This window comes from Poecilia formosa, unplaced genomic scaffold (genome assembly GCF_000485575.1).
Source record: "Poecilia formosa unplaced genomic scaffold, Poecilia_formosa-5.1.2 Scaffold39, whole genome shotgun sequence".
NCBI classification, from domain to species: Eukaryota; Metazoa; Chordata; class Actinopteri; order Cyprinodontiformes; family Poeciliidae; genus Poecilia; species Poecilia formosa.
The window spans coordinates 2,450,730-2,471,338 of NW_006799978.1; the positions used below are offsets into that span (position 1 = coordinate 2,450,730).

The following is a 20,609-nucleotide window of genomic DNA, read 5'->3' on the forward strand; positions in this document are numbered from 1 at the left end:
ACATTACTGAAGATCCCATTAAAGATGATTTCATTCTTCATTTTTATCTCTATTTATTTTTTTGCTTGTTATAAATGTGTATGCTAATTGTTCTCTTTATGTGGTGTTCACACTTTATTCTTGTTTTAAATGTCATTTTCTTCTCCTTTGTTTCCTTTTCTTTTCCTGTAAACAACCTGGATTTACCTTGTGAATAAATGTTGCTAACAAACTGGCCTCTTCTCGCCTTCAGATCACTGAAGGTGAAAATAAAATATGCTTCTTTGAGAAAACACTACCTACTTGGTGATTGTGTAATTGAATCAGTATGACTAACAGGATTAGGAGAATCCTATTTGAAAATCAGTTGCCCCCTCCCTCATTTAGGGTGGGAATGAGTTAATGCAGCAGAGCTACAGTGTGTGTGTGTGTGGGGGGGGTGATAATGGGTGTAACCATTCTGTCTGGAAATCCAGGGGCGTTTAAACCAAGTAATGTTCAAACAAACTCAACATGACGGAGAACATGCCACAGGCTGAGGGTCTCAGCCGTCTAAACCTTCTGCATGCCTCGCTGTTCTAACTCCACATTTTCCAGAAACGGGTTCGCTCTCAGAAACAGGCTTTTGTTCCACATTCTCTCTGCTGCCTCATAAAGACCACCCTCTGCTCAGTCCAAGCCCCCTTCCACCTCCCCTTCCTCCTCCTCTTCCTCCGCCAGGGACCAGGGAGGTTTTCAGCACTCGGCACGGCGGCTCACAGTGGACAGCACCACAAAGACTCACTGATTCCTTTGCATCATCCAGACACCTGACAGAAACCACAGCTGACAGCCAGTCTCAGCGTCCACTAGAGACACAGAGACAGCGGGAAAGTGATACAAGAGAAGCAAAGAGGAAGTCTTCTGTGGATTATCTCTGATATAATTCAGATTTTCAGCCTTCAATCCAAGCAGGCTTTTTCAGTTAGTCTAAAACAGAATCAGCAGCATGGAAGAAGACCTGGACGAGGGGCAGACCCAGAAAGGTAAGGTTTGACATGAAACAGAGATTGTGTTGCTGGTGGGTTAGGCGGGCAGCAGTTTGCGGTGCGTTCTTTGTTGGGTATCGTGTCTGAGTGAGCTGCTTGGGTCGCCAGAGGGGCGTGAACGGCTGCAGCCGTGGCTGGGCTGCCTTTGTGTGCTCCATGAGGATTTCATGCTTGTCGTGACGGCTCAGAGAAAAACACGAACCAAACCGAGCCTCTGGTTCTGCTCTTTGTCTCCAGTGTTGCAATGCTTTTCAATGCTCACTGTTGATTTAATGGAGGAGCTTTTTAATTTACTTCAAACAGGAGCAACGTTTGCTTTGCATGAAATCCCAGCATGAATGATTTAAAGGAAACTTTAATGCAGGGAAGGGAGAAGATTATTTATTGCTTTATGGAGTGAAACATTTAAAACGATGTCAGTATTACAAAAGAAATCTTGACATGTCACGTCAAAAACATCTTTGTTTGTGCCTGAACTCTCCCCTCCTGAAATCCACTTCATGTGACAGGCATGGCTTCATATGTTTGTGTTTTGCTCCCCTCCTCCAGTCCCTCTCCTCTGCATCACACACACGAGCTGCAGCAGCTGCCACAGATCCGTCCTTATCATCTAATTTCTATTCGCCCACTCCTTCTGATTACACTTCAGTTATGCAGAAATAATTCACTGTGTCTGCGAATGACTGAGGCGGCCAGACTTATAGAGCTGCAGAATCAAACCAACTCACTGCAAATAGAGGAAAAGGCATGTGTGTGTGTGTGTGTATGTGTGTGTGTGAACACACAGTGAACATAAAACAGAAAGACAGACCTGAGGAGCTGCAGGAATGACAGAAATATCGAGACAGAACAATTCTGGAGTGGTTTTGTGCAAGAGACTGAGAGTCAACATAACATATGTTACCCAAACACAAAAACTGTATGCATCTATAATTTTAATATTTTACTTAAAAAAAAACATTATCATTATTATCATTATTATTATTCAGGCTAAAGTCTCATTGAGAGAGACCAGAATTTCTAAGGCAGTTAAAAATAAACTAAATCAAATCAACCTGTTACCATAACAATGCTAGTGATGTCATATGCTCCATACATAAATATCTGTAAATTAAAGACCAAATATAAGTGGCATATGGCTGTGCTTCCTAAATCATATAAGTGATCTATATTTAATTTAAAAAAAAAAATTTTAAAAAAATTAAACTATTCTTTGAAATTAATTATTCAGGTAAAAGTCTCATTATGATTAATGTATATTTTTAATAAGAATCTGTTCATTAAGGTGATAAAATCAATCTGATGGATGACAAAATCTTTTAGTATGAAATTTAAATATAGAAACAAAAATGAATAAATGTGTTATTACTTGACATTTATTTACTTTATTAATCTTCATTTTGTCTCTTTATCTTACATTTGACTACTTCAGACTGACATCCTTCATATGGATCCAGGAGTAATGACACAAAATGACACATTCAGTTCAATAGTGTTCAATGATTATTTGTTTGCTAAAACAAAACTCCTTGAAAGCTCGAAGAAAAAAAAGAGATTAAAAGTTTTTAATATCCTGTTAACACCTTAACTACTACATCGACTTAAAGCAGCTTTCAAACATTAGCTAAATAAGCCTCTGGTTAATAAAGATATTAGACAGAAACTTGATGCATCTGATATTAAAGCAGTGACTAACAGATCCTCTTTGAAGAGGCCACATGATCAGAATGACTTCACTGAAGAGGCGAGATGAAGACTGAGGCTGTCCTCTTTGATTTCATGCCCATCTTTCTGTAAAATCCTGTAATCCACTGTAACAATCATTACTCAGAAGCAAGAGTCACACTTTGGTGCTGAGACACAAGAGATGGAGTCTGAAAGTATCGGATCACATGGATCTCTGACTATTTCAAAAGAACTTTCCCACACAAAGAGAAAATCAATTTCTAAAACATGTTTTTAATTCCTGGTTGCGGGTGTCACTGAGTGCACTCACTGCCCGCTAATTCCCTTCTGTCTTCCTCTTCTGAGGCTGCAAATCTCAGATTATGAGTCAGATGCACCAGCTCATTGAGCTGCTGGCCGACAGTAGGGGTCCACTCCACACATGAAAGTGGCCAGACGCCACAGGGAAGCAAAGCAACAACCTTTTTGAAACACAGACATGAGGCTAAGAAGATTAGTTTTCCAAGGAACCCCTTAAAAATGACAACATGAGGAGTAAAACTGTTCACAAATAATTCAAACTGAAGTTTTGAAAATGTACCCAGTCAGTGTGCTGATTGATGCTCAATGGAAAAACAGAGAAAAGTCCACCTGTTAGCCCAGCCTGAGCCAAGAAGCTGCTCCACAAGGCACAGCGTGTCCTTCTGCTTCTGAGGTTTGATGAGGATTCTTACTTGGCATCAGATACATATCAAGGACCTTATTGATATTTTTATCAGCCTAAAATAGAGACTCTACGAAACAAACACAACATGTTACTTTATCCTGGAGTTTAGCGATACTTTTGAAAGGTTCACAGAATTTTAAGAATGTTTCAATTTTAAACTTGCATCAAACTCAAACTGTTTTCAGTACAACAATCTTCACAATCTTCTCATCTCTCCTCTTTCTGAAAACAAAACTGCATCACTTCCTTCATAAGTTTTAATTTTCATGGACGACTCATCTTGTAAAAGAGACTCCAGTGGTTTTTTTAATGTCCTGTTTCTGCCACTTCTGAGTTTTTCAACAAAATGGCAACAACAACCCTGTCTGCTCATTTCTACCGCACGTCTCACAGTTAACTGGCTTCTTTGCTCACCGTTACACTCAATCCACCGTCACACCCAAAGCGCAAAGCTGATTCATATGAAAATCCACTCCAATCAATGCCTGTAACCCCAAATTATCCCTTCAACTCTCTTTAGTCCATGATCAACGTTTTTTATAAATCCAGAAAAAGGGAAACTTTATAATCTTGTGAATCCATCACAGACGCCATATGGAAAATCAAAACTCAAAATTGATGTTCTGATCTAAATGATGTTTTTTTTTTTTAACACAACTATAATCAGTATGGTATACAAGTTTGAAACCTCGGGTTACATCCAGACATAGGTTCCTCTATTATTAGAGAATGGCTTTATCATTATTCTGAAGGACAGGTGGTTTTAAATGAAATAGTTTCAAAACTTTACATTTGGTTTTCCAGGTCTTAATATGGAAGACAAACAGAAAATTCAGTAAGTAAAATGATTGAACAGATTCTATTTCTTATTCTTTTTCTAAAAGATATTTATACTTAAACAAACACAAATGAATTTATTTATTTACAGATAACATCTGATTAAGTGACATATAACAATTTTTTTTAATCCTCAATAGAGTCATTGAGTAAGCGACTTTCATTTCTTTTAAGTTGAAAAACATGTAAAGATGTATGAATTGTGATTACGGCTCAGTAAATAAGGTCTGTTTACTCAAATTTTTTAAATGTAATTTTTACTTTAAAATACAAAAAAGTAAAAGTAAATTATTTTTAAACTTATTTAGATTTAATTATTCTAGAACTACATGTTTCATTTATGTATATTTGTATTTAATATACAATGCAACACAATATTAATGACAATTTTTAGTAAGTTGTTTTCAACTTATCTAATAGACAGGTTAAGTTTATTAACCATTCAGCAGCTCTGAAGGGTTTAGCTCAGTTTGATGTTAAGCACTAAAACAGTATTTTTTATTTAGTTAAATAACCACAAACTGATCCATCCTGATTTGTAAAGTCAAAGGACTTTAGATTTATAAATAAAATCTCTTCAGCATCATGTTATCTGAGGATTTGTGGAACATCCATAAATCCAATAAAGCTTTATTACTGCCAAATGTTCAGACTGTTATAAAGAGTCTGTGCAGCAGTGAGGACCCTGGTGAAACTGAGGTCAGGTCAGGGTGCAGCAGCAGAATTTGTCCAGTTTTGGCCGTGTTATAAAACATGAGTCTTGTGTCCTCGGTGCGCTCCTCCCTGTCTCATTGTTTGGAGTCCTAACCTGTCCAGCCCTGAAGAAGTCAGGGGACTTCCTCCAATTGTTCTTTTCACCTTTTTTGAGACTTTTCTCTGAAAACATCGTGACGACTTCTTATTGTGCCAAAACAACTGATTGTACTGTAAATCCTGTGATTCAACATCTAATAGTGGTAATAAACATGACTGTAATATTGCTGTAGTAAAATTATCAAGCAGTAGTATGCTTTAGTAAAGTTTAAGTTGCTGGTCAGATAAACTTGAGAACATTAAATAGCAGAATAAGGTTTTGCTTTGCAGCTTTCTCATGAAATTCCTACATTCCTTCTTTCTTCATAGTGAGTTCATTTCATGCAAATCTCTGGCGTTTTTCTTTTTACATTTATCGCTTAGTTCCTGGAATGAAGTTAAACAAAAGAACGCCCCCAGTCTATCAGGCATGCAGTTTTTCTCAGACTCTTGTATCTCTGAGGAGAAAAAGAGGAAATTGTTCGCCAGGCCTTTGGACCTGGCCCTCATCGGCCCCTTGGCCCTGAGGGCTCGTGTGTGAAGTGCGTCTCATTCACTATTGTCCCACTGAATTTGTTGACATACAGTAAAGTGGGTCATGGCTCTGAAGTACTCGCTCTATTCTCAGATTTCGCGCTGGGGTTGGCATGGCAACCATACTGGTTGATTAAACATGCGCAGAGGAGATGGGGGAGCAGGAAAGAAAAAGAGCGCTTGCCGCTCGCTACAGGAGAAATGGTGTGCAGTGAGAGGGGGAGCGGCATAAAACGGAGCAAGGAAAGCAACGAGACAAGCATGTTATACCCTCACACTGACACAGATCCACCATCCCCCCCGCCCTCCTTTCCCTTTAAGTCCGCGAACGACCCACCACCTCCCTGCCCCCATACATAACTCCTCTGATAACGAGCACCAGCAATCATGTCTGATTGGATGCATTGTGGTGCAAACTAATCATAACCAAACAAACATGATTAGGTATTCTCTACTGATGGTTCTGTTTTCTCCTCTGTTAAGTGCATTGTTCTAGTAGGATCAGATTTGATTTTTCATACTGAAGACATTCAGGTTACCTGACTTCACATTTCTACCCAGATTTATTTCTGCTAATTACATAGATTTGAACCTATATGCAATTTAAATGCAATTAATCCCTTTTTTTTCCCCTATGTAAAGATATGACACCTTTATATTGGTGTGTTTTTGGTACACCTGTATATCTGACACACTAACAACAGTGATAGATGACAAACTGCTTCTCTAGACCCATTGGGGTTCATTTCTGCTTCTAAGCTGGTCTGATGGAACACTGGAAAAGACTATTGTGTTCAAGTTGTGCTAAAAGGAGTTAGCCTATCAGTGCAGCTATTCAAGCATAAAAAAGCATCTCAACGCTAAACATGTAGCAGCAGCACACACGTCCCCACCGCGAATGTCAGCGTCTCCAGTCCACTAGAGAAGCTCCAAGAATGATCAGGGTTTCCTAAACACTGGGAAGCTGTATGTGTAGAGAAGTACTTTGCACCAGTCTGACGGTTGAATAAAATAAATATCTGATTAAAAGCAATACAACCTTTAGTAATTTAGCAGCAAAAAGGGTTTCTGAATTGAAAATGTTGCTTAATTTGTGAATAAATGGTTTGATTAAAATGCAATTAGTTGTAATCAATTAATTAAAGACCTGGCAATTAGCTGCATTCCTTTCCATTTCACCTTAAATGATACTACATTTGTGAGGTAAAAGCACTTTTTAGTTGAGCAGCAGAGTTGAGTAAGTGAGTTGTTCCCATGAAAACCTCGTCAGTTCTTCTCCAGCAGACAATTTAATCTGATATTACTGAGATCTCACAAAATCTGAAGGAACTAAACATACTGAAACTTCAGAAATACATGGAAGAACCAAACAACCACGAGAGCCTATAACCAGGCCTGGTCACACACTGTTGTGGGACGACGTCTCACTCTTCTACTGGAGGATTTGATTAGCTTTTTTTTTTTTTTTGGCCACAATCCAGATCCTCTACTCTGCTGCATAACCTCCAAATGTATTTTTCAAACAAATGCAGCACAAAGAAATAAAAAAATACAAAGTATTTCTCATTTCCAAAGGAATGAAACATGTTGCCAAGGAGCATTGTTACTATAAAAAAGAAACCCCACAAATTTCTGAATTTTCCCTGATAAAATATGTTTTTAGATTTGAGAACTTGAAGAGGAAAGAACCTATAATAAAGTAAAGAAGATTATTCATATTTACAGTCTTTAAACTCTTGTTGAAATCCACCTTAGATTTAAAGAAGTTACTGGATTATCCATGTTTCTCAGATAAAGGTTCATGTATTAATCAAACATAACATTCCTACAGCCACACTGAACAAATTGGAGTATTATTGAAACGTCAATTTATTTCAATAACTCCATCACCAAGTGAAACACATTATAAGTTATACAAAGTGATGTTTTAGCACCTTTATTTCTCCTAAGTGGTAATAACTTTACATTTACAGCTAATGAAACATATTTAAAATTAGAACATCAGACCAATAAAAAAAAAATTAAAACAGGAATGTGAGCTTAATAAGAAGTATGTTTAATGCCTTCTTAAAGGTTATTTTCAAAAGGTACTTTTAATGTGACAACTGAGACTCCTATCCTAAATATGAGTTTGAAAAGAAACAAATATGATAAAGGAAAGGATTTTAAACTTAATTCTGCTTTGCAACAGAAGTTATAGGAAGGAACTGAACTTTGAAAATAATATCTAATATCTTAACTATCTACAATATTGGGGTAAGAAAAAAGGGGAGGAGATATTAAAAGTTGCAGAATCGCCTTTATGACGGCTTCTCAGACCTGAAGACGACAACGGTGTCTACTGTGGGTCAGACGCAGCTATTTACGCTGATTTCTCTTCCTGCACGTTTTGTGTTTCGTCTCGGGGAATCTGACTCCTCCTTTCCTTTCAGCTGGTTTTTCTGCTGCTGCAGCAGTCCTGTCTGCCAGGAGGTCACTCAGATGGCAGGAGGTACTGAACTCTCTCAGATTCCTCACTTTGGATTTGGAAATGGGTGACAAACTTTAAAAAGCTCCGTGAAGGAAGCTGAGCAGAATGTGTCTTCCTGGACGAGACGCCATGAAGGACTCAGCAACCAATCAGAGGCAGATCGGTGTAAAGTGTGATTGCATTTATATTAGATGGTTGTTAATATGACTGATTGTTTTCAACCACATTCTTCAGACTCAAGAGACTGAAATTACCAACAATGGCAGATAAATGTTTTCACATTTGAGCTTCTGAATGCTTTTTATCAAGTAAAAAAAAAAACTTACACTGGAACAGGAAGGATCTTTGACTAGACCGACAGTCCATAACAGATATATTACAGGGACTTGGAAGAAAGCAAGTAAATGAGGTGAAATGTGCAAATATCTCTTAAGTTTTGCAGGTGTTTGGTGCACTGCAAAGGTCAGAAGATCATCTATCACTGATCTAATATTAGAAAGTTTAGTCTAGTTTTAGTTTTCAAGATGAAGATATTAACTAAATTAACACATCTCACATCCTTTTATCTGCTTGGTTTGGACAGCTTCTTATACTGTACAGTATTTATAGATATTGGATCGTACTTTCACTTTTGCAGGTATTAGGAAGTACAAATGCATGACTGCAAGCATTATTTACCCAAATGGTGTTGGAAGTTTCATAAGTTCTCCATAATTAAGCAGCCTGGTCTCATGAAATGATGAATGAATAACACCCAAACTCATGTTTTCCTTTTCACACGTCACAGTGTGAGCTTTAGCCATGACCCTAATCATTCTTTGTGTCACTTAATGCTGTACGATTACAGACTCAATGGCCAAAATCAGCTTAAAACCATGACACACAAAAAGGTGCCTGAACACGACACACTGGATTATAGGTTTCCAAAAAGGCTTCAACAAATGATGGTCAGTGTAATGAATTTAAAAATGTTGACTGGCTCTTTCTTGATGAGACTAATCAGGAGTCAAATGTAGACTTCTGTGGATAAACTGTAAATGCTTTTATTCATACTGCTGTGAATTTCAAGTTTTATCTCAAATACAATTCTTGAGTAAGAAATTAAACATTTACAATGCATGAGGTGACTAATGAATGAGACTGATGTAAAACGATGCATTTTCCTCAATTTGTACAACATTTCGATGCTCTGGTGCCTCAAAGGAGCAGTAAATCCTTCGTTAATGAAACCCACCATCATCCTGAGCCGTCTTCCCTCTGCTAGACGTCATTTAGCTCTGAGCATATTTAAGCACTGAAAAGTTGACTGGGTCACTGAGGATCTGAGGATGTGTGTGTTTCTTTTGCCTGCTGGATGTGACACTGACAGATGGAGCAGCGGTGGGAGGTGTGAGGTGGGGGGGCGGTGATCCTTTCTCTTTGTCTGCTGATTGGGCCGTGGTGTTTTGGGGTCACATTCACTTTTTACACCTGTTTGTTTTTTTTGGAGAGGTTTTATCATATAAGGATGCATTATGCAAATCCCACAGAGTTCTTTGTTTAAATAATTAAAATGTTAAAATCCTTTTTATTTTGCACCATGATGTGTTTAGATGTAACTGATTCTCAACCGATTTTGAGCTGATTGAGGTGTTTCTAATAGGATATGCAATACACAGTAAAGGCAATCTGCAACAAAAACAGTAGGACAAAATTCTTAAAGTTCACAGAAAATACTTTAAAAAAAAAAACAACAAAAATGTTTTTACATATTTTCAGATCTACTATAGCTTCCTTGACCCCTAATATAGCATGGGATATTTTATTTTTACCATGGCTAAGCAAAAAGCATGAATAAGTCATGTGAGAGGCTTCCATGCGGTTGTATTGTGCGACTCCTAAATTATGGATCAAGCACCCAGCAGCTCCACCTCATCCTTCATTGGCCCAAACTTTGGTCAGTTAAGTTTAGCAAAGAGTTACGGAGAAGAAAATCTTGTTTCTCTGTATCATTTATTCATCGCTGCGCTCATTCAACATATATATTTATAGATTTCTATCGGGGAATCAAATGGTCATTCTGTCTTTATATTTCAGTATTTAGTGAATCCAAAGTGTCTCCATTCCACAAAATTAAAAGCAGAGAATCAATAAAACATCACTCATGTTACAGCCCCTCACTAATGCACACACTGCGCTCATCCAACCCTGTATCTCCACTCTGCTGTTTCCATGGAAACATGTCCTCTCACTAATGCACAACAGGCTATTTTAATTATAGCTTAATAAGCAAAAATAATTAAGACTTCTGTTTTTCCTCCGTATGAATTATTGATAATTGACTTGATTATGCTTCAGATGAAAATGAGCAACATTAAACCAGAAGGAGAGAAAGATTTTTGACTTGGTGTAATCTGTGTGCAGGAACGTAAATAATGCAAAAGTAATAAACATCAATTGAGGCCAGGCCATAAATCTTTTATACGAGCGCTCTTTCCCCATCATGTTGAAATCGTCTCTGCATGGCTGCAGCAACACATTTCATCGGCACGGCTTCAAAGTGTATAAAGAGACACAGTCTTGTTTTTTTAATCAACGCTGAACGAGAAAAATCACAGCTATGACTTGAATAGGTGAGAAAAAATGTCTAAAATAAAAACCACAAAAGAGATTATTACCAGAAAACATGTTTTTGCTCCACCTGTAAAGCATGAAACCTATAAAATGCTTGTACATTTAATGTCTGCTTCTGTGAATCTCTGATGACCGGATAGCAAATGTGATTGGCTGCATCTATCACGCTTCATGTGAGTCACCATAGGGTCAATAAATCCGGTCATGAGACTGAGAGAAGAGAGGTGGCAAACTCACCGTCTGTCCTGGAGGATTTTCAAACAATCTGATGTTTGAGGCAAGTTTAAGATGAGAAGAAACAACAACATAACGCCACCAACAGGAAACTTGTGTTAGAAAGGAAAAGTCCGGTAGGGACAGGGGCGGATCTACAGTAACTTGGGGGGGAGGGGGGCTGTTGCCTCCCTCAGTAAAGCCAGAAACAACTAATAGCATTCAAATTAAATATTAATTCTCCATAAATATGTAATTATAAGTTCAGTCTTAAGTCCCAGAAAAACCTGGTGTTAGTTAGGGGTATTTTTAAAAAAACATTCTTAGATCTAGACTTTATTGCCATACCACAAAGATTCAACCCAGGAGGTCCAGCATCACTACCTCGCCAAAACCTCTTGCCACGTCATTGTACCTGCCACTGGATACCTAGATATTGTTCTCCACATTCTTCAGACACAAGACAGACCAATATTTCCAAAAATTGAAGATAAATCTCTCTCATGACTGAAACTGTTCTCACATTAAAGCTTTCAATCACATTTTCTGTTGAATAAAATCAAAACTTCTGTTTTCTTATAGCTAAAAATGACAAAAGTTCTTCCAGTGGGTTCTGGATCTGCTCTGTCATTTGCTCCCAGTTGAATATTCTTCAAAAGCATCCAGAAGAAATCCTGATCAGGATAGAAGGAGGAAGTATAGCTACGTTTGTCCGAGATCTCCTCGATTTGGTCAACATCATTATCAGAGAAGTCTGGAATGTAGATGTTGAACTGAATCGAGAGTTTATTTTGTTTCAACTCTTTCCTTATCACAACCCAAAGGAGCTGCGCTGCTTTACTGCAGAGAAGCTCCAGTCTGTCTGTCTCTGATTGACGATGGCTTGTGAACAAGTCAACAAAATACTTGAATTCCTCAACCTGGAAGAAGCAGTCCAGTTTATTCACATTGAGAACCATGGCTTCAAAACTTTAAGGAACCTGCAGACTGATCCACTGCATGCTGAATACTATGGGTAGTAGAATCACTTCTTCTTCTCTCCATTTCTGTGTTAACACAAAGAGAATCACTTTGTGCAGACACCATTCATCCTCTGTGTATGCAAGGACTGGTTTGTGCTTCAAGGCAATACAGACTGCCACATAAAGTCAGATCCCCAACATACTTACAAACCGGACAACCAAACTCCTTTTGACACTCAGAAAAGTCAGATGGACATGCTGTGGTGTTGGCAAGGATTTATTTTCCTCCACTAAAATATTCAGAGTAAGCATCTATACATCAAAATCCTGCTCATTTAGTCCAAAATCATTCAAACAACAAACCAAGAACAATGCAGAAGCTAAGTGCACTGGACATTCTTCTTCATTCTTTCATCTGTCATGTTGTTGAAAACAGTCACAGGTTGATTCTGGAGTAAAGAAAAAAATAACTTGCACAAGGTGTTGGGAAAAGCAAACATTCTCTGCGCGCCCAGATAAAATGGTTAAAAATTAAAGAGTGTGTCTGAAAACACATTCCACAGCACAGCAGTGGGTGAGGATGCAGATAATGAACCCTGGGAGAGGCTGGAGCCTTACCAACCGTCTGAATGCTCAGCACAGCCTGGCAGGCGGATCAGCTACTCAGTATTCCACTCAGGTCTACCTTGAGAATCAGAAGCAGAGTTGAGGAGCAGAGATGTTATTTTGACGCTTAATTTGCAGAGAGAGATGGTGACTGTTACTGCTGCTAACATCTGATGCTGAAAACAATCTGAATTTGATCCTTTTTTTATCTGTGTTATAATTTACAATAACAAAATTAGGTTTTCTTTCGCAACAAATAAATGCATGCACACTTAACCATTGTTCATAAAGCCAATGAGCATGAAGCAGCCTTTGTTTATGTTATTAAAATGTCTGCTGGTTTATTTGCTGCAGTGCCTTGCAAAGCTTATTCTACTGCAGCACAGGGAATAGGTTTAGCTTCTGCTGCTGTCTGAAAAATGACTGACTCAGAAACACAAACAAACACCCAAAGACATGGCGGTGACTCATAAATCTAACCAATTCATATGACAGCTGCATACATCAGCGTTTACAGTCCCAGCCTCTCAGGGACGAAGACGGACTCCTCCAAACTGGAACCGCAGCCAACCAGTCCCTGGTCACCCACAGGTCCTCTGGGGGTAAGACTGGCAAAAGGACAGGGTTAAAGGTCACAATCTCTATGTAAATCTCAGGATGGGATTTCATCCAATATGAAATGTCAGCATTGCCCACAGGGTTGGGCAACTCTTAGTATAAATATAGGGCTGGAGTCTTTAAACTGTAAAGTAATTGTTCCATTTTCAATTCATATTCCAAGGTAAAGCTTTTTCCTAATAAGCATTTTTAAACAACAGATAATCAAACAAAAGAATCATTTTGTTCAGACATTTTGTTTGGCATGTAAACTGGAGCCAGTTAAAGAACCAAAGGCCCAAATTTTAAAATTTGAACCATAAGCAACTAAAAGCCAAAACATTTAGCAAAGTTACAAGATTTTCTGAGTGGATATCATGTAAATGCAAGTAGGACTCTTTTCAATTTAATAGAAATGCAGATTATGTTTTAGAAAATGAAATGAGGAAGAATCAAACATTTATCTTTATTTTCTTTTTCCAGAATTGCAAAACAAACATTAAATTAAATTATTTTTAAGCCTTTAATATTACAGAGGATCACTGAGAATAATATGAATGTAATAATAAACATGAAAAAGAAGTGGACATTAAATGTCTCCTTCTTGGCTTAACATATGTAGAATAGAATAGAATAGAATAGAATAGAATAGAATAGAATAGGAACTGCACATCTTAACATACGCAAATGATGTGTGTGTGTGTGTGTGCCTTTAGCTGTCATAATTTTCATCTCTTGTCACTAATAGACTTATTCTGATTTGAGTTATGGTGTCAATCTTAATTCAGAAAGCAGTCTGTCCAAATCTCGTTTATCAATGTGGTATTTTAGAATTGACATGCTCCTCGTTATCCTAAAGAAAATTATTTCTAAACCATAGAAAACCATTCTCAGATTTAGTCTTGGAAGTTTCTTTTTCCATGCATGGATATCTGCTGCTCAACTCTCGTCTGAATGATGCAGATTCTCCACCAGTGAACTGAGACACTGGTACAACCTTCTGATGGAGTTTCCTCATTTGTGATGTTGGACTGAATTATTTATAATCCTGCAGACGGGAAAGTCGTGTCTCCAGGCTTGAAAAGTCTTCTTGAATTTTGCTCTGACTCAGTCAACTAACCGAGGAACCTGGCTGTGTTTCCAGGATGCTTGGAGTGTTGCATCAAATGCCTGGGCGGCATCCCGTACCCGTCCCTGGTAGCTACCATCCTGCTGTATGCGGGCGTGGCCCTGTTCTGCGGCTGCGGGCACGAAGCCCTGTCGGGCACCGTCACCATCCTCCAGAACTACTTTGAGGTTGTGAGGAGCCCAGTGGATGCGCTGGACGTCTTCACCATGTGAGTGAAAAACATCAGTTTGCAAAGAGAAACTGTTCAGTGAAAATGAGGATAAAAATAATCCCTCAAATCAGTTTCTAATATTGCTGAAGAATGTGAAAGTTTGTGTATATTGCTAAATTTTTTCTTTGTGTGAAGTTATTGTGAATTTCTATACTACAGAGTAATTTGAAGAACAAAATGGTTTTCTATATCTACTCTGCAGGATTGACATAATCAAATATGTGATCTATGGCATTGCTTCGGCTTTCTTCGTCTATGGCATCCTACTGATGGTGGAGGGATTCTTCACCAGCGGAGCCATTAAGGATCTGTATGGAGACTTCAAGATCACCACCTGTGGACGCTGTGTCAGCGCTTGGGTATGAGTCTGCATGCTTCACCATACACAGAGTTTAAACTCTCAAGGCCTGAGCGGTTTGATGGGGAATATTAATGAACAAACTAAGGAACACAGCAGACTGGTATTGTATTAACATTGTGTCTTGGTTATAATTTCTTGATATCATACTGTCACGTCTTAAACTACAAAAACTCAAATTAAAGTGATTAAAAAGCAACCAGTGCTTGCAGATTTCCTGTCAAGATCATCTTCAGACATAGTAACTTAAAAGATAATATAATAAAGAAAGTAAGCTATGGTTTAAATAAACTTGTTAGCATCACCAAATAGATATTTGACAGAAATAGAAAAATGAAGCAGAGCTGATTCAAGGCAACAGGAAGCTAAGCTTCTTCTTAAGACCCTGGAGGTCAACAGGAGAAACCAAAGGCTCTTAAACGCCCACAAAGTGTAAAGATCTTCAAATATAAGCATTTAAGTCAAAGAAATCCTGAATTAGCCAACCTTTCAATTAACTCAAATTATCTAAATTAATAGAAGATTACCGTAAACATGTAAACATATCAAGTGTTTCCTTTACATTTTTTAAAACTGTTATAGAAACAAACTTTTTCAAGTCCAAAATAATTTATTTCTGCAAATGTCATTCATAGATTTCCACCATATGACCTGCAAACCACCTTATGCTTAAAATGTTCAGAATGGTTTGTTAATTTTAATGTTTTTAAAATAACACTATTATTTGTAGATCTTGGCACAGTGCTCTCATATTAACCCATGTCCGCTTCTGATTGGCTGATCAGTCCCTCATGACAACTCCTCCCCAGAAGATCATTCAGCTGAGGAGGGGAACTGAGATTGGAGAGTAAATTAATTTTATTAAGAAGGCTTGGACAACCAGGACACACAGGACTGACCAATCCTTCAGGATTGTTTAAGTTCTGTTTTTGTTTGAATCATGAGCTACATTTTGATCGTCTATTCTTGGGTAAAGTTGTGCAACACTTGGGTTTCTCCTCCATACATCTTGTATCTGTGCTCAACATCCGCAATTATTTATAAGTGTCATCAACATTCTGATTCTCTACACAATCAAAAGTAGGGAAACAACAGAAATCCAGCAGCCAGAGCATAAAGAAACCAGTACTACTTGCTGCAGAAGTTCTGAAAATGTGACCAGGAAAAAGCAATATTTACCTTACATTTATGATCTTACTAAGATGTCATATTCTTTTCAGTAGTTATCTGGTTTCCTGTGTTCATTTTCAGTTCATCATGCTGACTTACATCTTCATGCTGGCCTGGCTCGGAGTGACAGCGTTCACCTCCATTCCTGTCTTTATATATTTCAACATCTGGAATATTTGCCAAAACGACACTGTGCTGGAGGGGGCGTCACTGTGCCTCGACCCGCGTCAATACGGTAACAACTTTTTTTCTCCGATTCTTTACCCTGTCCATTGCTCTCAGATTTATTCACAACTTTTGAAGTTCATGTGTAGATCATGCACCCAGAACAGCTGCTCTAGGTCAGAAAAATCTATAGCAAACTAGTGGCTGCACTTATATGAAGTGAACTTATATGAAGGCCAATATTCAACTCTGAAATTGTGATACATCAAAGCCAGGTTTGTCTGAAGTGCTCTTAATGTTTTCAAATCAGATTATGCTTATGATAGTAGAATTAGTGCCATATATTCCAGCCCATTAACCACCAGCAGGCACTCACACAGCGATTGAGTGTCAACAACAATTTGCCACCACAGAGACAATGAGAACTTGTCTCTGTGTCTCTTGTTCATATGAGAACTGTTTTATGGAAGCCGTTTCTACATTTTGCAGATTGTTTCTGTGCTCTGATAAAAGAAGAAAAACTCACCTGACAATAAAACTGTAACTGCTTATTGCAGGCATTGTCCCGCTTGCTGAAGCAAAAACTGTGTGTGCTGGATCAGAGAAGTTCTACAGGATGTGTGGATCTACTGAGGTAAAAGATGCAGTGACAGAAAATGTTATTTATTGCACTCTTTCAAGATAAGTGAAAGAACCATGTGTGCAGAACCAAACCTAGCCATAAATAATGGAGGTTATGTAGGTATCCGTTTTGATACCTACATAAAACAGTGCACAGATGAGCAGAACACAGCAGACAGGTTGGGGCTAAAGCTATGTCGAAGTTTACAGCAGGATATGGCACAAATCAAACCACAGGACCTCCCACTGAGAATAACACTCAAGATTTGCAGCTACCAACATAGATTTGTGGGGTAATACAAATGCACACCAGACTTTTTATATCTTTAGTTGAAAAGCTTAATAAAACATTTACTTCAAAATTATGCACCAGTGGTGTTTATTATGCAGGACTGGTAATCAGTTAATTCTGCCTCCATTTTTATGGATGGAGGCAGAGTTAACTGATATTTTAATGGCTATTTCTTTGTAATTCTTACTAATCTGAATGTTACAATTAAAACCAGCCAGTTCTGTGTCAGTGATTAAGATGGTGTGATTTGTTTGCAGCTGGATATGACGTTCCACCTCTTCATCTGTGCCCTCGCTGGAGCAGGAGCCGCCGTTATTGCAATGGTGAGCCACCAACAGCAAAATGAAATCATTATTTCAAATGTACCTCAACATCTCCCAAACGCAGAACTCTAGAGATACCAGCAGAATACATCAGCTCTGGCTTGTGCATGATCTCATTTGTTTTAAGAAGAATGTGCATTCCTCTGATTAGCTGCAGGAAACTGAGGAAAAACGCTGGGAAACTGGTGACATTTTGTTGTTTCTCCTTGTGATTCCCTGGGAGATAAAAGAGGTAGACAGAAGAAAGAAGACATTTTGGTGCAGTGAAAGAGACAGGGTTCGTCTCCCTCCCTCTTTTGGAGGCGGCGGGCATGTCATGCTGTTGTCATGGAAACAGGGAAAAGAAAGGCTCAGAGATTGTTGCAAACATCGCTCAGTAATTTGTGCGAAGCCATTTTCTGAGAAGCAGAAAGTGGTTGCTAGACAGAAACCAATGGCGCGAACTGTGGCTGGACTCAATGCCTCCTCTGATTGTTTCTCTGCCAAACAGAAACCACAACAGAACCTCCAGCCAATGCTGGCAGTTCTGAACCACACAAACACGGCCAAGAATCTTTAACGGGAACACAGACAAAAGGGAGCAACTGAATCCAAACGTGTAATCTGAAGGAGCTGACTGGATCTTAGAAAGGTCGAGCGGTGCAGGAGTCAGACCGACAGGAGAAGCTGTCTTATTAAAGCACAAAACATCCATTATAATCTCTGCTACCATGGTAACGTCATGGTTCAAGGCATGGACTGGCATTATGCTGCCACCTGGTGGACCACCAAATTAATAATAATAAACAACATAGTAACAAGGTGGCAAAATCTCCATCTTTCAGCACTCCATGTTTTCTATTATGACCCTCTCTGCTTCTCCTTGTTGAGCTGCGTATTTTAATAACAAATATTTCAACAAAAATGTTCTTGGAATTAAATAACAATAAAAAAAAGTAATCACATGACAATGATATACAAGCTCATAGAAAAATCTGTCAGGTCACAAGAAAAAGACTTCACACTAAAACAGGTTTCTACAAACCTTCCAGATATGTGACATTTACCTTTCTGTCATGTTGCCAATCCTCAGCTTCTTTAGTACCTTCACCTACCACACGTCCTGAGTTACCTGACTATCCTTTCCTCTATGCTACCACTTTCAGTACAAAGTGACAGTTTTGCATCTGTCCAAAACTCTCATCATCCTGAATCGAATTCAGATCTACAGTAATGTCTTCTTATCTTGTACAGTAAACCAGTGGTATTCCATCTAAAAGGTGTAATAAACTGAGGTTGTAACATCACACAATTTAAGAAAATGGCTTCTATATTGTGAACAGTGTCAAATTAATTCATTTCTCTTGTTTATTTTGCATTTCTCCATTTTCCTCACAGATCCACTACTTGATGGTTCTGTCTGCCAACTGGGCCTACGTGAAGGATGCCTGCCGCATGCAGAAGTACGAGGACATCAAGTCCAAAGAGGAGCAGGAGCTTCATGACATCCACTCCACTCGCTCCAAGGAGCGCCTCAACGCGTACACATAGAGTCCAGCGCGAGGCCTGGCCCTGCCACTCCGGCCTCTCTCCCCCCCGCCTCTCCTCTTGCTTTCTCTCTGTCTCTCTCAACCATCCCCTCCTGAGGGGGGGCGGATGGCGCCTAGGGCCCTCGGCACTGCTGATGTAACCGGTGCGTCATGTGACAATGTGGTCTGGAGGTGCTTCTCACAAAGCTCCTTCGTCACAAGCAGCATCTCAAATGAAAAAAAAAACGCCCCTTTACCTCTCTCGTGGATGGGTTTTTCTAATCATCGTCATGGCAGTTGTATTATTCTTGAATACGAGTCGTTTAGTGCTGATTGTAGTTTTAGTGTAGTTTGTAGAATCAGAAGTAGCAGTAATATTTCAGCTTTTTTAAGTTTTATTATAGTTTGTGTATAAATCTTTTGTTTTTATTTGGTAATTTTGCTCATTCATAATTTATTTCTTTTTCATTGATTTCTGAGGGGGTCAACAGGGGCTTTAAAGGGTTTTTAAGCACATTTCTCATGTGTGTGTGTGGAGATTTCATGTGTAAGAGTGTTTTAAATGAATGAATGGTTAGTTTTTGAAAATATTTTGCATCTCACACCTTAAAAAATGCAAATTTTGCCAGGATTCCCAGGGATTAAGACACACTTTCACAATAAACAACTATTCAGTTTGTTTTTCATTATGAAGTAGCAAACCAACTAAATATTAAGAACCAAATCGATGCAAAGAAATCTCTGCTAAACAGAAATTATTATTAATATAAAGGGGGAACGAGCCAAGTTAAATTTAACTGAGGAGTATAACCTTGTCATTTAAATCTATTTTCGGAAAGCAGAGCATTATGAATACTAATCTTGTGTTTAAGCAAAACTCTGCACTGTAAATATGGTGACATCAAAGATGATCTTTATGTTTTTGCACTTCTGTTTAAAGAAAATTAAAAAGAAACGTATCCAGTCTCCATCAATCTGAACTAAAAAGAATGAGCCTGAAGCTGAGAAGTTTCTGCTGTAACGTCGGTCCTTGGTGGAGCAACAAGACAAGACTAACAGGCGTGGCACAGAAGTTACGAGTGCTTCAGGAAAGGAAATCTGGCGCCAACACATGGGGACAGACCGCTGCAGAAAAACCCCGTCAAGCCATGACAGGCGGCTCACTTAACACCCTCTCACAACCAGCTTAACCCACAAACGTCACTTCCACGGTGCACACTAGATCTAACCGCTGCGCTGATAAACCAAAAGCTCAAGAACCACACAGGCAGAAAAGAATATCAAATCACTGGGGACGGTTATGGTGTGGCAAGGAAACACCCTAAAAGAATCTAAGCGACTCAAAACCATACCTCCCTCCCTAGCACCGCAAGACACAGCCCCCCAAGGGAACAAACCCCCATCCAGACCCGCACCAAGGAAACCCCCACCCCCACAGCACCTCATACAGCTCAGAACAGACCGGAAGCATAGACCTCAAAAAACAAAGTTTACAAACAGATTAAAACCATCGCTGAAAGAACATGAGACAAACAACATAACAAAAAATAAAAGAACGACAAAAAAACCCGCACAACTACCCCCCTCAATCAGAAACAGCCAATCACACCAAACAGGAACAACCAAACCCCCAAAAGAAAAGCAAGTTTCAACAACCAACTCACAACAGCTAAAAGTAACGGATCCGACATGTACCATCAAATGTGAAGGCATAAACAAAAATCACTCGGGCAATGGTGAAAAATTATAAGAGAAAACTGTACATTATTTAGCCTCTAGAGAGCCTTCATACAATATCACACCGTGAAA

General features: G+C 38.7%; 1 protein-coding gene across 1 annotated transcript; it reads left to right on the plus strand.

The window, feature by feature from the left end:
• Positions 1-483: 483 nt before the first annotated feature.
• On the plus strand, positions 484-19,699 carry gpm6aa (glycoprotein M6Aa). The gene is made up of 7 exons (XM_007551056.2): positions 484-1,004; positions 14,168-14,360; positions 14,566-14,722; positions 15,973-16,126; positions 16,614-16,690; positions 17,227-17,292; positions 18,670-19,699. The coding sequence occupies exons 1-7, from the start codon at positions 968-970 to the stop codon at positions 18,820-18,822; spliced, it is 837 nt and encodes a 278-aa protein (XP_007551118.1). The 5' UTR covers positions 484-967; the 3' UTR covers positions 18,823-19,699.
• Positions 19,700-20,609: the final 910 nt, after the last annotated feature.

Coding starts and splice junctions, on each gene's coding strand:
- gpm6aa (XM_007551056.2), top strand. CDS start 968: ATGGAAGAAGACCTGGACGAGGGGCAGACCCAGAAAG. Junction 1,005..14,167: donor CGAGGGGCAGACCCAGAAAG/GTAAGGTTTGAC, acceptor CTGTGTTTCCAG/GATGCTTGGAGTGTTGCATC. Junction 14,723..15,972: donor GACGCTGTGTCAGCGCTTGG/GTATGAGTCTGC, acceptor GTTCATTTTCAG/TTCATCATGCTGACTTACAT.